This window comes from Gossypium raimondii, chromosome 10 (genome assembly GCF_025698545.1).
Source record: "Gossypium raimondii isolate GPD5lz chromosome 10, ASM2569854v1, whole genome shotgun sequence".
Lineage (NCBI taxonomy): Eukaryota > Viridiplantae > Streptophyta > Magnoliopsida > Malvales > Malvaceae > Gossypium > Gossypium raimondii.
In genome coordinates this window covers 10,002,654-10,014,268 of record NC_068574.1, presented here as the reverse complement: position 1 = coordinate 10,014,268, position 11,615 = coordinate 10,002,654, and the positions used below count along the sequence as shown (strand labels likewise).

General features: G+C 33.0%; 2 protein-coding genes across 2 annotated transcripts; one reads left to right on the top strand and one right to left on the bottom strand.

Annotated features, from left to right (window-relative positions):
* The first annotated feature begins 228 nt into the window (after window positions 1-228).
* Window positions 229-822, top strand: LOC105775249 (uncharacterized). The gene has a single exon (XM_012597779.1). It carries the CDS (start codon window positions 229-231, stop codon window positions 820-822), a length of 594 nt encoding a protein of 197 aa, XP_012453233.1.
* A 3,806-nt stretch (window positions 823-4,628) lies between these two features.
* LOC105775835 (alpha-soluble NSF attachment protein) lies at window positions 4,629-9,017 on the bottom strand. The gene is made up of 9 exons (XM_012598348.2): window positions 8,734-9,017; window positions 8,058-8,107; window positions 7,906-7,978; window positions 7,743-7,822; window positions 6,950-7,101; window positions 5,958-6,117; window positions 5,813-5,860; window positions 5,413-5,493; window positions 4,629-4,898 (listed from the first exon to the last, which is right to left on the bottom strand). Exons 1-9 carry the CDS (start codon window positions 8,876-8,878, stop codon window positions 4,818-4,820), a joined length of 870 nt encoding a protein of 289 aa, XP_012453802.1. The 5' UTR covers window positions 8,879-9,017; the 3' UTR covers window positions 4,629-4,817.
* Between the last annotated feature and the right edge of the window lie 2,598 nt (window positions 9,018-11,615).

Below are 11,615 nucleotides of genomic sequence, written 5' to 3'. Positions count from 1 at the left end.
GCCATTGCTAAGCTCTCCAAGCTAGTATATATATCACTGACTTTATACCAAATAAATCAGATCACCATTGAAATAATTCATAAGATTTAAGCTTTTTATTTAAGTGTTTTTCTTTTCCTATATTTAAATTTTAGGGACACTACTGCATTTGCTTTTCAATAACACCCTAAATTTGGTTTCCCAGAAAAAAAAAAGAAACCAATAGTTGCAACTGATAAAGAAATAACAATGGCAGGTCAAGTTCTCGTTGTTGCCCTCGTTTTCATGGCGGTTGTTGTGGCGTTTGCGGGGGATTCAGCGCCGTCGCCGTCCCCTAAAAGTTCATCGCCATCTAAAGGGGGGGCGTCTCCGCCTTCCAAGTCACCTTCTCCCTCTCCTCCTTCCTCCAAGAACTCCTCTGCATCCTCCCCATCTCCCTCCTCCGGCGGCGGCTCCAGCAAAAACAACAGCTCTAGTAGCAGCAGCAGCTCCCCTCCTTCGCCACCATCACCAACGAAATCCTCCGACGCACCCAAGTCATCCTCCGGTGGATCCTCAAGCAGCTCCAAATCTCCTCCCGCTCCTGCCCCATCCAGCTCCAGCAAAAGCCACGGAAGCTCCGCCCCAACCAGCAGCGACGAAGAGGAGTCCCCTTCTGAATCCCCCAATGCCTCCAAATCCCCTCCCATACCAGAAGCTGAGGTCCCTAATAAAGATAGCTCTCTATCCGACGCTCCAGCCAGCGATTTCGCACCAGAACCAGGTACTTCCGGTGCCGCTATTGTCAAGGCCTCAGCCGTCGTTGGTGGTGTAGCCGCCGTCGCCGGATGCTTCCTCTTTTAAGCTTCGACAAATGACATGCCCTTTCATGGAGGGTTTTAATGGTTTTGCATGCATGTAATGTACTGCATGCAAATCTGTTTTCATTCGTTCACTGTTCTTAGATCAGGCGGAAAATAAAGCTCTTGTTATCAGTTTTATAAATCGTGTTTTTATTTTATTTTGTTTGTTTTACTGTCATTTGCTTATTTTCCATCTTTTTTAACATAGCAAATAACTTTTTCTTTACCAGTAGTTCTTTGTTTTGTTTTTCTTTGCCAATATTTAATATACAGATCACAACTCTAAAATATATGACTTATTGTGAGTGGAACTAATAAATAAAGCCATTACTAACAGAATGGGTGAGATTACCTTTTTGATTTACCAGAAAGGGAAGAAGAATTAGTAGCAAGCTATCAAACTGAATATTCAGGTATTATTATTTTTATTTTTGGAGAACTCTAGTGATTATGCAATCTATACTAGTTATTTTATTTGGATTATTTGAACATATATATCTGATGAAATTTCTACCATATTTGTGATTATTTATAATTGTGTCATTTAAGTGTGTCTTTTTTTTCATAACATCCCATTGTTTGGGTTCGGCGACCGAGCCGGGCTATAGGTATTACAGTAGTAACAAAAACGATATTCATGATATTAATAGAAGTTAGAGGTAAGATGTTTTTACCTTTAATATCGAGATTGACTACCTCATCCAGGTCTACTTTAATCAAATCTGACTGTGGGACGAGCACTCCTTCAACTTCTTGTTGCTCAAAAGAACTTCCTTAATTGTTCATGAAAGGCCTAAGTCAGCCTTAAATTCTTGCTTGGACAAGCACACAAAGAAAAGAGCAGTTAGAAGAATAAGAGAAAATGTAGGAGAATGATAAAGTATATTACTCAAGAAAAGCTAACTTGTACAAATGAGGAATGGAGCCCCTACTTATATAGGTAAGTCTCTTTTGATCCGACGGTTACGATTCATCTCAATATCCTCTAGAGCTTTCCCAACTACCCCATTAAATGCTATACAAGTGTGGAGAGTTCAATAGCATCCGGAATCTTATACGCGGTTCTACAAGGATCCAATCCCTTATTTGAACTTTTAGAATCTTCTAGGACACTCCAACAACCTCTTGACTAGGTTTTCTCGTACTCTCATTATTTCGGACGTGATCTAATGCTTCGGGTAGCTTTGCTCACGGGGGAATTGTTATAGCTTATGTATCAATTTCATCAAAATCTATGTTGAACTTTTCTTTGAACATATGGATAGGATCACATGATCTTTTGATCCTCTCAAACAGCTTCTCAATAATGGTTAATTCATTCACTATTTTATTGGCATTTCATCAAACACTTGGGTTGCCTTGGTTTTCTTATTTTCTTAATTTTGTTGCACTGCACCCAAATCATCTCTCTACTCAATTCTCCATTGATTAAAAATGATATATCTAACTTAACTTTAAATTAGTGAAATATTTTTTTGCATCTTGATAACATCCTCTTCGATAAATATCATTGTTTCAGTGACATAAGCTAAGATCAAGACTCTGATACCAATGTTACAAGCTAACCTGAAATTATTTAGTAACAAAAAGAATAAACAACTAACAATGAATAAAAAGGGAATAAGAAGAAGAAATTAGATTTTTTTTAGGAATCTTACACGATTTATATGTTTGCCACAACTATATTTTGGCTTGTAACAAAGCATCTTTTCAATTTCATTTTCAAGTTAAAGTCTCAACGGCCCTAAAGCAAATTTGTCAATTTAAGATCAAATCTCAAAGATGCTTGAAATTGAACCAAATTATATCTCAAAGCAATTTCAATTAAGAATCTCTTTAAACTCATTTAGAATTTTAAGTCTCAATGACCTTTCGATCAAAACTTCGTTAAGAAGGAGAATCAAATGATTCCTTTGTAAGAAAAGTACATCCTACAACTTAATTTTGATAAATTATTTGATTTGTCTTCAAAATTTTCAAGTAATATTTTCAATACAAAATTTGTGTACTATACTAGACTTCAAAATCAATTTTTTACTCGAGTTTGATTAAAATTTTTTGATAATAATTAAAGAAGATTAAACTCAAGTTACTTAAATCAAGTATTAGAATACTCAAACTTGATAATTTTTTTAGGACCGTTACTTTTAGGGTGATCTGAAGTCTTAGTGTCACAGGGTTAGATCTTTCGTCTCGCGATCCGTGCAATCTTAGGCGATCCGTTCGTCCAAACTCGCCTAAGTCAGCCTTTACTCAAGTGAGAATTCCTTTAGAAGTCCTCCAAGGCACCAATTTGTATAGCGGAAGCAAACTTATGCCAAAAGAGGCCACAAAAAACAACAAAAAGCCACAGAAAAGAACGCACACAAGATACTCTCGGAATTCTATTACTCTTAAGAATTCAAGTACAATGGAATGATTTACAAGTAAGGGGAGGCTCTCTTTTGATAGTTGAGCTCCCCAAAATCGACGGTCAAGTTAAATTACATCGATGGACGAGATTAGCCTATCCTTTAATTTTAGGGATTTACAAGATTACATCATATCATATCAAATCTACAAGATATGATTCCCCTAGTTATTAAAAAAAGCCTAAGTTGTCATATCTTCATTATCAGGCTAACCAGGCTTCAATGTGACAGGCTTCTCCAACAGTCCTTTGAATCGGGCCAGTTCTTGTGGGCTAAATGTTCCCCATCTAATCGATAGACCTCCATGGGGCGCATCTTGTGCCATAGTCACGGGCTTTGCACTTTGACCTGTGACACTAGCACATAGTCATCCATAGGAGGCTCATATCATAAACTAACTGAGATTAACTTTTTAATCAATTTAGTTGAACAATGCATGTAAATTGCGAGACTCGAAATTTGAAAAGGATTTGTTCTTTTTTAGTTTTTTAGTATTTGCCAAACTGAACAAATTAATCTCGAACCAATTTGATTGCTCAATCCAGTTTGATTTTTCATTACTAGTTCTTTTATGTCCTCTTCTTTTCCTCTCTATCGTAGGATTAGCATACATTTCAGAATTGCCAATATCTGTTACAACCTCGCATCCCTCCTTTTGTAGAACGTCCTGGCTCGAGAGAGTTTATGCTTCCCGAACGTAACTTAGAAATTAAGCAGCATGCTCATAAATGGTAAATCCATAATCTTTTGCATATTGAAATTTATCAAACTGTAGACTTTTGGTTAGCTAGAGGACAAAAAGAACTTCATACATATGTACAACACAGCATGCTGTACTTGCATGATTTGTGAATTATACCACACCAATTTGCAGGATATTGTCTATTTTGAATTACCATGTCTAATGATGTTGTCTATTTCAAATTATCAAGCGTAGTGATCTTGTCCACAAATGGCTTTTCACAAGTTAAAACTAATGTGAACCTTCGTATTTACCCAATTAAACTCGAGTCATAGAAAATGTGAAATTCACAGCTCCTTCCTAAGACCAAGAAGACCCACTGTTCTCAATAACACATTGCTAGTACTCCATCATAATCCACACCAACCTGCCTGCAAAGTATCACTTGTTTTGTCTCATTAAGCTTTACAATCTATATGCAAAAAAGTCGACCGAAATTTAGTACACAGTTGATGTAGGATTCATGGTTTTTCTCTAGGACAATGATAATTCGTTTCAATGACATCGAAGGGTAGTTTGATCCAAAAGGGTTACCTAGCTCTTTCATATTTCCAGAAAACCAGCTTATATACTTTCAAAATTATTCTTCATTTAGATTCCCTACTTTCACACATCAAAGCAAAGATCAGCAGTATTTTGATTACAAACCCCAACTTCACCCAATCATCAGCATAATAGTTCTCAAATTTAAAGCCAAACAAGAAAAAGATCTCATAAACAGATTGTCACATGGGACTGTTAAGAGTATAACTAGATAAAGACTCCATAACACAAAGCAATCATCAATTTTGAAAAAGAAAAAAAGAAAGAAAAAAAACAAAACTGTTATTACATGAACCTCTTTTAGGTAAGATCATCTTCTTCCATTTCTTTAGCTTTCAGCTTTTCCTTCACACGGAGTAGAAGGGTTGTCTTCCAAGAATCCTGTAGCATATTTCAAGGAAACAGTAAGCACATTAGAGTTTGTAATCTCAGGGGTCACAACCAGAACCCAATGGGTTGAACATTACTCCAACCCAGAGTTGTTTGGATGGACCAGCCTGTTGAACCAGTTGGACCAAGAACCAATGGTCCAGTACATTGTGAAACCATCCACAAGCTGAAACAGTAAAAAGAAAGTTCAACAGGTAAAAATCAAGCAAAAGAAAACGGTAAAGAACTAGTTTAGAATATATTTTTATTTTCATTTTTAAATGATGAGATTTGAACCTTTTAGTTTATATTAAAGAAAATACCACTAAGTCAAATATACATCTTTATTAATTATTTACTATATTTAATTTTCATTTAGCATTAAAATCATTTTTTAAAAATATTTAAAATCCCATTTAAGCGAACAAGCAAGTTCAACCAGTTCAGTCACCACTGAAGGTCTAACTCGTTTGACCTCCAGCCCACTAGTTCATCCAAGAAACATTTGAAATGGAAATTGACATACCAATGGAGTCATGCTGTCAAATTCCTTGACAACATCTGTAAACTTCGTGACATCTTCCTCATCAATGGAAGAAGCAATGTCCTGTAACAAAAAGAAGAAGCTCAGTATTGTAAGACCTCTATTTTGGAGTAATAACTAGATTCTGAAAAATTATTATCATTTAAAGAAAATTAATTATATAATACACTTAACAATTTTTTTGTCCAGAGGTAAGGCAGTGATAGGATATATCATTAGTCAATGCACATTAAGGATGGTAAGAGGAAAAATAAAACAACCGGTAAAACATGCTACCACTGATCAATCATATTTAAGCAGCAAAAGAACAGAACAGAATCAGATTTTTGTGATACAATAACAAATTATAAACTGAAATAAGCATTTCCTTGGGATAACTTACAGCTAAAAATTTATATTCTCGTGTTCCAGAAAAAGTTGGATCCAGTTCCTGAAGAAATGAAATGCATAAAATACATAAGTTTAATATAACCAAACTATGTTTAAAAGGTTAAGGTTTTATCATTTCTAAAGGGCCAAAATTCAACCTGATACCGCTCTAATGCATTGGTGATTGCAACAACATCACCTTTGCACAGTTGACAAATGCCAGCATTTAGAAGATGTCCTTTTGCTCCATACTTCAGCAAGTTATTGGAAAGTGACTGCCGTGCTATATCTTCATAGATCTCAACAGCTTTCTGGTATCTGGAGATATATCATAAGCAGAGCTGTTAAGAAAATTGTCATTCTGTATTTATGCAACTGTCTTAGGATGTCTTTAGCATTGAAGTTAAAAAGCACTTTTCAACCCAAACCAGCTTTTCAAGTTAAAAGCAATACTAACAAAGCTTTTCAAGCTAAGCCAATTTTTTTTTTCTAAGTTTTGGCTTTTCAAAAGCCAATTTAGGTGTCAAAATATAATTTTGTCCCTAATTTATATTAACTATAAATTCTAAATATGATTTATTTATTCAAATTAAATTTTATAAACAATTTAAGTACAGTACTTAAAAAGTATCTAAAATTTATTTTTCGTATGTCATAATATTAACAATGAGTTACCATAAATTTCTTATATTTGTACTATATAACATTTGTTAGTACCAAAATAATGGAAACATGGCATCGTGGTAATAATAATAATATATATGGAAATAAGGATATTTTACATTTAAGTCAATAATTCCGTGAAATTTTTATTAATAAGAATTATGATTATATGTTATTTTAATATCTAAAATATAATTTACATATTCAAATTAGATTTTACAAACAATTTATAATAATTGCTTAAAAGTATGTAAAATTAATATTTCATGTATAATTAAGGAATTTGAATTAACTTATTTTTACTTTATAATACCATGTCTAAAATGGATCTTTTAACTTTCCACAGCACTTTTAAAAGCATTTTTCAATAACAATGCTAATCTAGCCATTAGCAAATTAAAACACCATCAATGATTACAAACCATTGACAACGGTAGAAGACTAAAACTTGCAAGAACAGTGTCTACAAGAAGTTGAGCATGCTTACTGTTCTATCTGAGCAGCAAATTGTGCAACTTTCTGCTTGCATTGGTTGGCAGAGGTTGATATATCTTCATTTTGGAAGAAATCAGCTGCCTTTTCATAATAATCAATGGCCTGCTCAGTGTTCTGTTCAGACTCATATAATTCAGCAATTTCCTGCACATAAAAGAAGCACCCATGTCTATGAATAACAGTAAATAACATCATGAAAAGTTATGGTTATGGATGTTCAACGATACTACGGGCTAGTTTAATACCACTGTGGGGGAAAAAAACCTTAGATTATAAAACCATGTGTTGGAAAAGGTGTTAAAACATGAGGTGAAACATTTTGATTTAGAAACTACCAAGTGTTCACTATTGCAATGAAAAAGTGTTGTAAGGAATCAAAATGTCAAAAACAAATATGGGTTTAGAGATGTAAAGATAATAATCAATTTATTCGAAATCCAGCTTCCAAACCAAAAAAGCTTCGTTTTTCTAAGCATGTTAGTTTGAATTGTCAAACCAAGATTTAAAACACAGAAGCCAAAACTTTTTACCATTTAGCATCAAATTTGCAGTGAAACATAACTTCTGGCATTGTAAGTTGTACCAACAAGAATGCTAAACGAGACTTATGAGAAGCACAGATGCTTGGGAGCTTTAACTCTAGTGGCAACATTGCTAATGAACAATTAGGAAAAAATTATGAACCCAATCAAAATGAAAGGCAACCACATATACATAACCAATTACAATGAATGACAAACTCCTTTTTCCCTTGAAAGACTCGCATATTAATGGATAAAAAACACCTTATAATACTTGGCAGCCATGCTGAGCCTTCCAATATCACAGAACATGTTCACTGCCTCTTTCAGGCAGGATATAGCCTCTGCATAGGAACAAAATTGAGTCACAGATTAATCAAGTCAAAATTCCAGAACTTTTAGATCAAACCATGCACTCCAGACTCACCCTTTACATTTGTCTTCTTATAGCAATGAGCAGCATCAACATAAGCTTGAGCAGCTTCATGTTTGCTTTCTAGCTATAGATATGTAAAACAAAGGAGTTAAACTAAATCTTAAATAACAGTTAATTACTAAGAACTGAACCGAAGGGCTTACTTTCAAGTTACAATTTGCTAACTTTACATAAGTTGATCCAGCTTTGTCCCCTTGAGAAAAAGAAAACATAAAAGAGGATAAGAATTAGAGACAAGTATACAGTTTCATCACATTTCAAATACCTATTGAATTATAAAGTAACTAATAAATAATCCGATGTTAAAGAAATCCAAACTCTCACATTTTCTAACTGAACCAAAACAGTGACGCAATCGGAATTAAATTGAATTATAAAGTAATTAATCAATACTCCAATCTTAAAGTAACCTTAATTTTCACGTTTTCTGAACTGAACTAAAGCAATGACCCAATCGGAGTTAATCAATAAATACAATAGAAATAACAATTAAAAATTACGCAGAATAATAATATAAATATCATCGATTGCGACCAAATCCTAATTCCGGTCGCCCAAATAGCGACATTAATCAAAAGATCTCGAATAATTCATTTCTTTCCAACCATTCTCCGTCCAACATTTTCTCAATAAACAAACAGAAAAATTTTGTTAAAAGGAAATAACTATAAATTTTATATTAAAGTTTCGGAATCGCAAAACTAATCAGAAAATCTCGAAATTTCCATTTTCTTAGATAAAGTTTAATCCATCATTCTCTTAAGAAAACAAACATGATTTTTTTTTTTAAAGTTACAGAAAGGCTTTGCAAAGAATTACATGATTTGGCGAGCTTGAAGCAATTGGCAGCTTTATCAAATAGCTCGGCGGCGTCTTCATGTTTGGAGCCAAACAAACCCCACCCGCTTAACTTTTTCTCTGCTTTTTGCTCGAATTCTTCTCCTCTCGCCAATTGATCTCCCATTCCCTTTTTCCTTATGTTGTTTCGTTTGATCAGAAATGAACAGAAAAATGGAGAGTCTTAAGATCTGAGCAAATAAAAAGGAAAAAAAGCTTGATTACTCATTTTCTCACTTTTCTAAACTTTTTTTCCCACTTTTCTACAATTAAATAAATTAGTTATTTAAAAAAAATTTAAATGTAGTTTCAATACTATGTAACCGATAGTTTTTTCCCGTAGTTATATTTAGAATTGATTTATATATATTGCATTTATAAATTCTAATAAAATAATAATTATTCAATATTATAAATATTATAAATCAAATGGAAAATATTTTTTTTAAATTAAGAAAAAATGAACAATTTAAATAAAATATACTAAAAGATGGCCAATTTACCAATAAAAGCTTATTTTTTTTATAAATTTATCGAAATGAGCCCGGTATTTTATTATTTACCGGAATGGGCCATTTTTCGGCAAATCGCGTCCACGTCAGCGCGATGTCAGGGGACGTGCCAGAAAATCTCGGCCATGCCAGCGCGCTTTGCTGACGTGGCCGCTATTTTATAAAAAATTATAAAAAATTAAGCTTTTGTTGGTAAATTGGCCAGTACCAATAACAAAAACAATAGCAAAAATAACAACAAAAACAGCAGAAAAATAACAGCACCAAAACACTAGGAACAACAAGATAATTTTTATTAAAAAATAATTAATTTATTTGGGTCGGGCCCTAGCCAAAAACTTTTACTCGAGGCTCGATCTGTTTAGAAAACGGGCCTCATTTTTTATTCAAACACATTTTTCGAATTTATATTTTTATTCAAGTCCTACTATTTTTTGGGCGGACCTTCGACCCAAGCTAGACAACTCGAGCCATGATCAGGTCAATAATCGGAAGTTCGTTCAATTTGTACTTTCTTGTTGATCTTTTAACCTATTGTTTGAATGCTTTTCTTTTTCTTTTTTTTTTCCTTAAAAAGAATTCCTTTTTGCTATTAACCATCACCAATAGAAAATTTTTATCATCCGTTTTTAATCATTAATGTCATTATAATTAAAATTTATTTCATTATTTTTATTAATTGCTAATTTTGAAATTCTTATTTTTAAATCACTATGAATAATTGTGAAAGAACTTTTGACCCTTTAAAATTTTGACTCTAATTTTTTTAAATTTCTCTCAATTTATTTATTTTTAACTTTATCGTCAATATGCTTTAGTCTTCCTTTCCACCTTCTTTCGAAATATCTTATTTAATTATTTGCAGTGCTTCCTCTCAACACCAAAATTGAGAGGAACTTGAGAGGAAATTTGAGACAGTATTAGTTTGTGAAAAAAAATGGTGGGAGTATTTATATATATTTTTTTGGACCGTTGGGGGATGTGGCCACGTCAGCGCTTTTGTTGACGTGGCAACAAATCACCCCTCATGGACGCTGATTGTTGCCACGTCAAAAGCGCTACCGACGTGATTACGATTTGTCGAAAAAGGCCCATTCCGGTAAATAATAAAATATCGGGCCCATTTCGATAATTTTAAAAAAATAGACTTTTTTTGGTAAATTACCCCAAAAAGATCATTATTGTAAAAATTGATGTATACTAAATTAATTCAACATTGCATTTTTTCTGTCATTTCCACAGCAAACTTATGATTCTTGTTGTAAAATTACACTTAGAATCTCTAAAACAAAAATAATTTTTCTCTCTTATCCAGTAAGGAATAATTTTTCGAATAGAGGTTACATTTGACGTGCCATGCCACGATTGTATAGTGAATAAAACAATGGTTAATGGAAGGCATAATAATATATTTAAGTTTGTATACAAATAATTTAGAACAATGGTTTATAAAGTTGTTGAGTAAATTTATGTTGTGTTTAATTGAAGAGAACAATCGAGTATTTATATATATTAATATTCATGGAATTGACTCCACTGTTCATGGAATTGACGTTCTAAGCGAGCCCTGGACATGTTGGACACATGTACTGCTATTTCTGCCAGCTACACTTCGTGGCCCTCGCCTATGTACTCCTTGCATATGCAAATTGGGATTGCGAACCATTCTTGCGAGTTCTCTTGGCAAACTCCCTCTATGATACTTGCACGCATTGGCAAGCTCTCCTAACAAACTCCTTCTACGAGACCTGTACGCATCTCACTGATAGGGCCTTATTGGATTAGGCGATTTGAACCACATTTGAATTTTAAATTGTCGAATCATAAATACATAACAAAAGTGCATAAAAAAATTAAATTTGAAAGTGAAATAGTGATTTAATAATTAAAGCATCTAAAAAGGAATAACATAGTAAATATGAAAAAGTCTAAATAGAAAATTGAAATAAAATTTTGATATTTCAAACACAAAAGAATAAAAAAGAAGAATGTACAATATGTAATACGCCTTTGTCTTATTTTAAATTAAATATAATATCTAAAATGGAAAAAACATGAAAATAGCTACTCTCTCTCTCTCTCTCTCTATATATATATATATATATATATTTTTTTTTGTAATTTGTAATTTCATATTTAAGTTTTCCTTGGCTTGATCTCCACATTTCTTCATTGCATTTGCACATTCAGCATGAAGAAAATACATAATTTTAAGGTATTTAGAATGGATTATAAAAAATTATGATGAAAGAAACCCTTACTGTTGTTTCTTTTTGCCAGTATTGTTTTCATTATATGCAAAAATTAGGGTTAGCCTCTTCTTAGTTGCTGTAAGGTTTCTTCAATTAAACA

Excerpts from the sequence above, each read along its gene's own strand:
- LOC105775249 (XM_012597779.1), top strand. The coding sequence starts at position 229 with ATGGCAGGTCAAGTTCTCGTTGTTGCCCTCGTTTTCATGGCGGTTGTT.
- LOC105775835 (XM_012598348.2), bottom strand. The coding sequence starts at position 8,878 with ATGGGAGATCAATTGGCGAGAGGAGAAGAATTCGAGCAAAAAGCAGAG. Across the intron at positions 8,108-8,733 it reads CTTCAAGCTCGCCAAATCAT|GGGACAAAGCTGGATCAACT; the intron begins GTAATTCTTTGC and ends CTTTTTCTCAAG. Across the intron at positions 5,861-5,957 it reads ATGCATTAGAGCGGTATCAG|GAACTGGATCCAACTTTTTC; the intron begins GTTGAATTTTGG and ends TCATTTCTTCAG.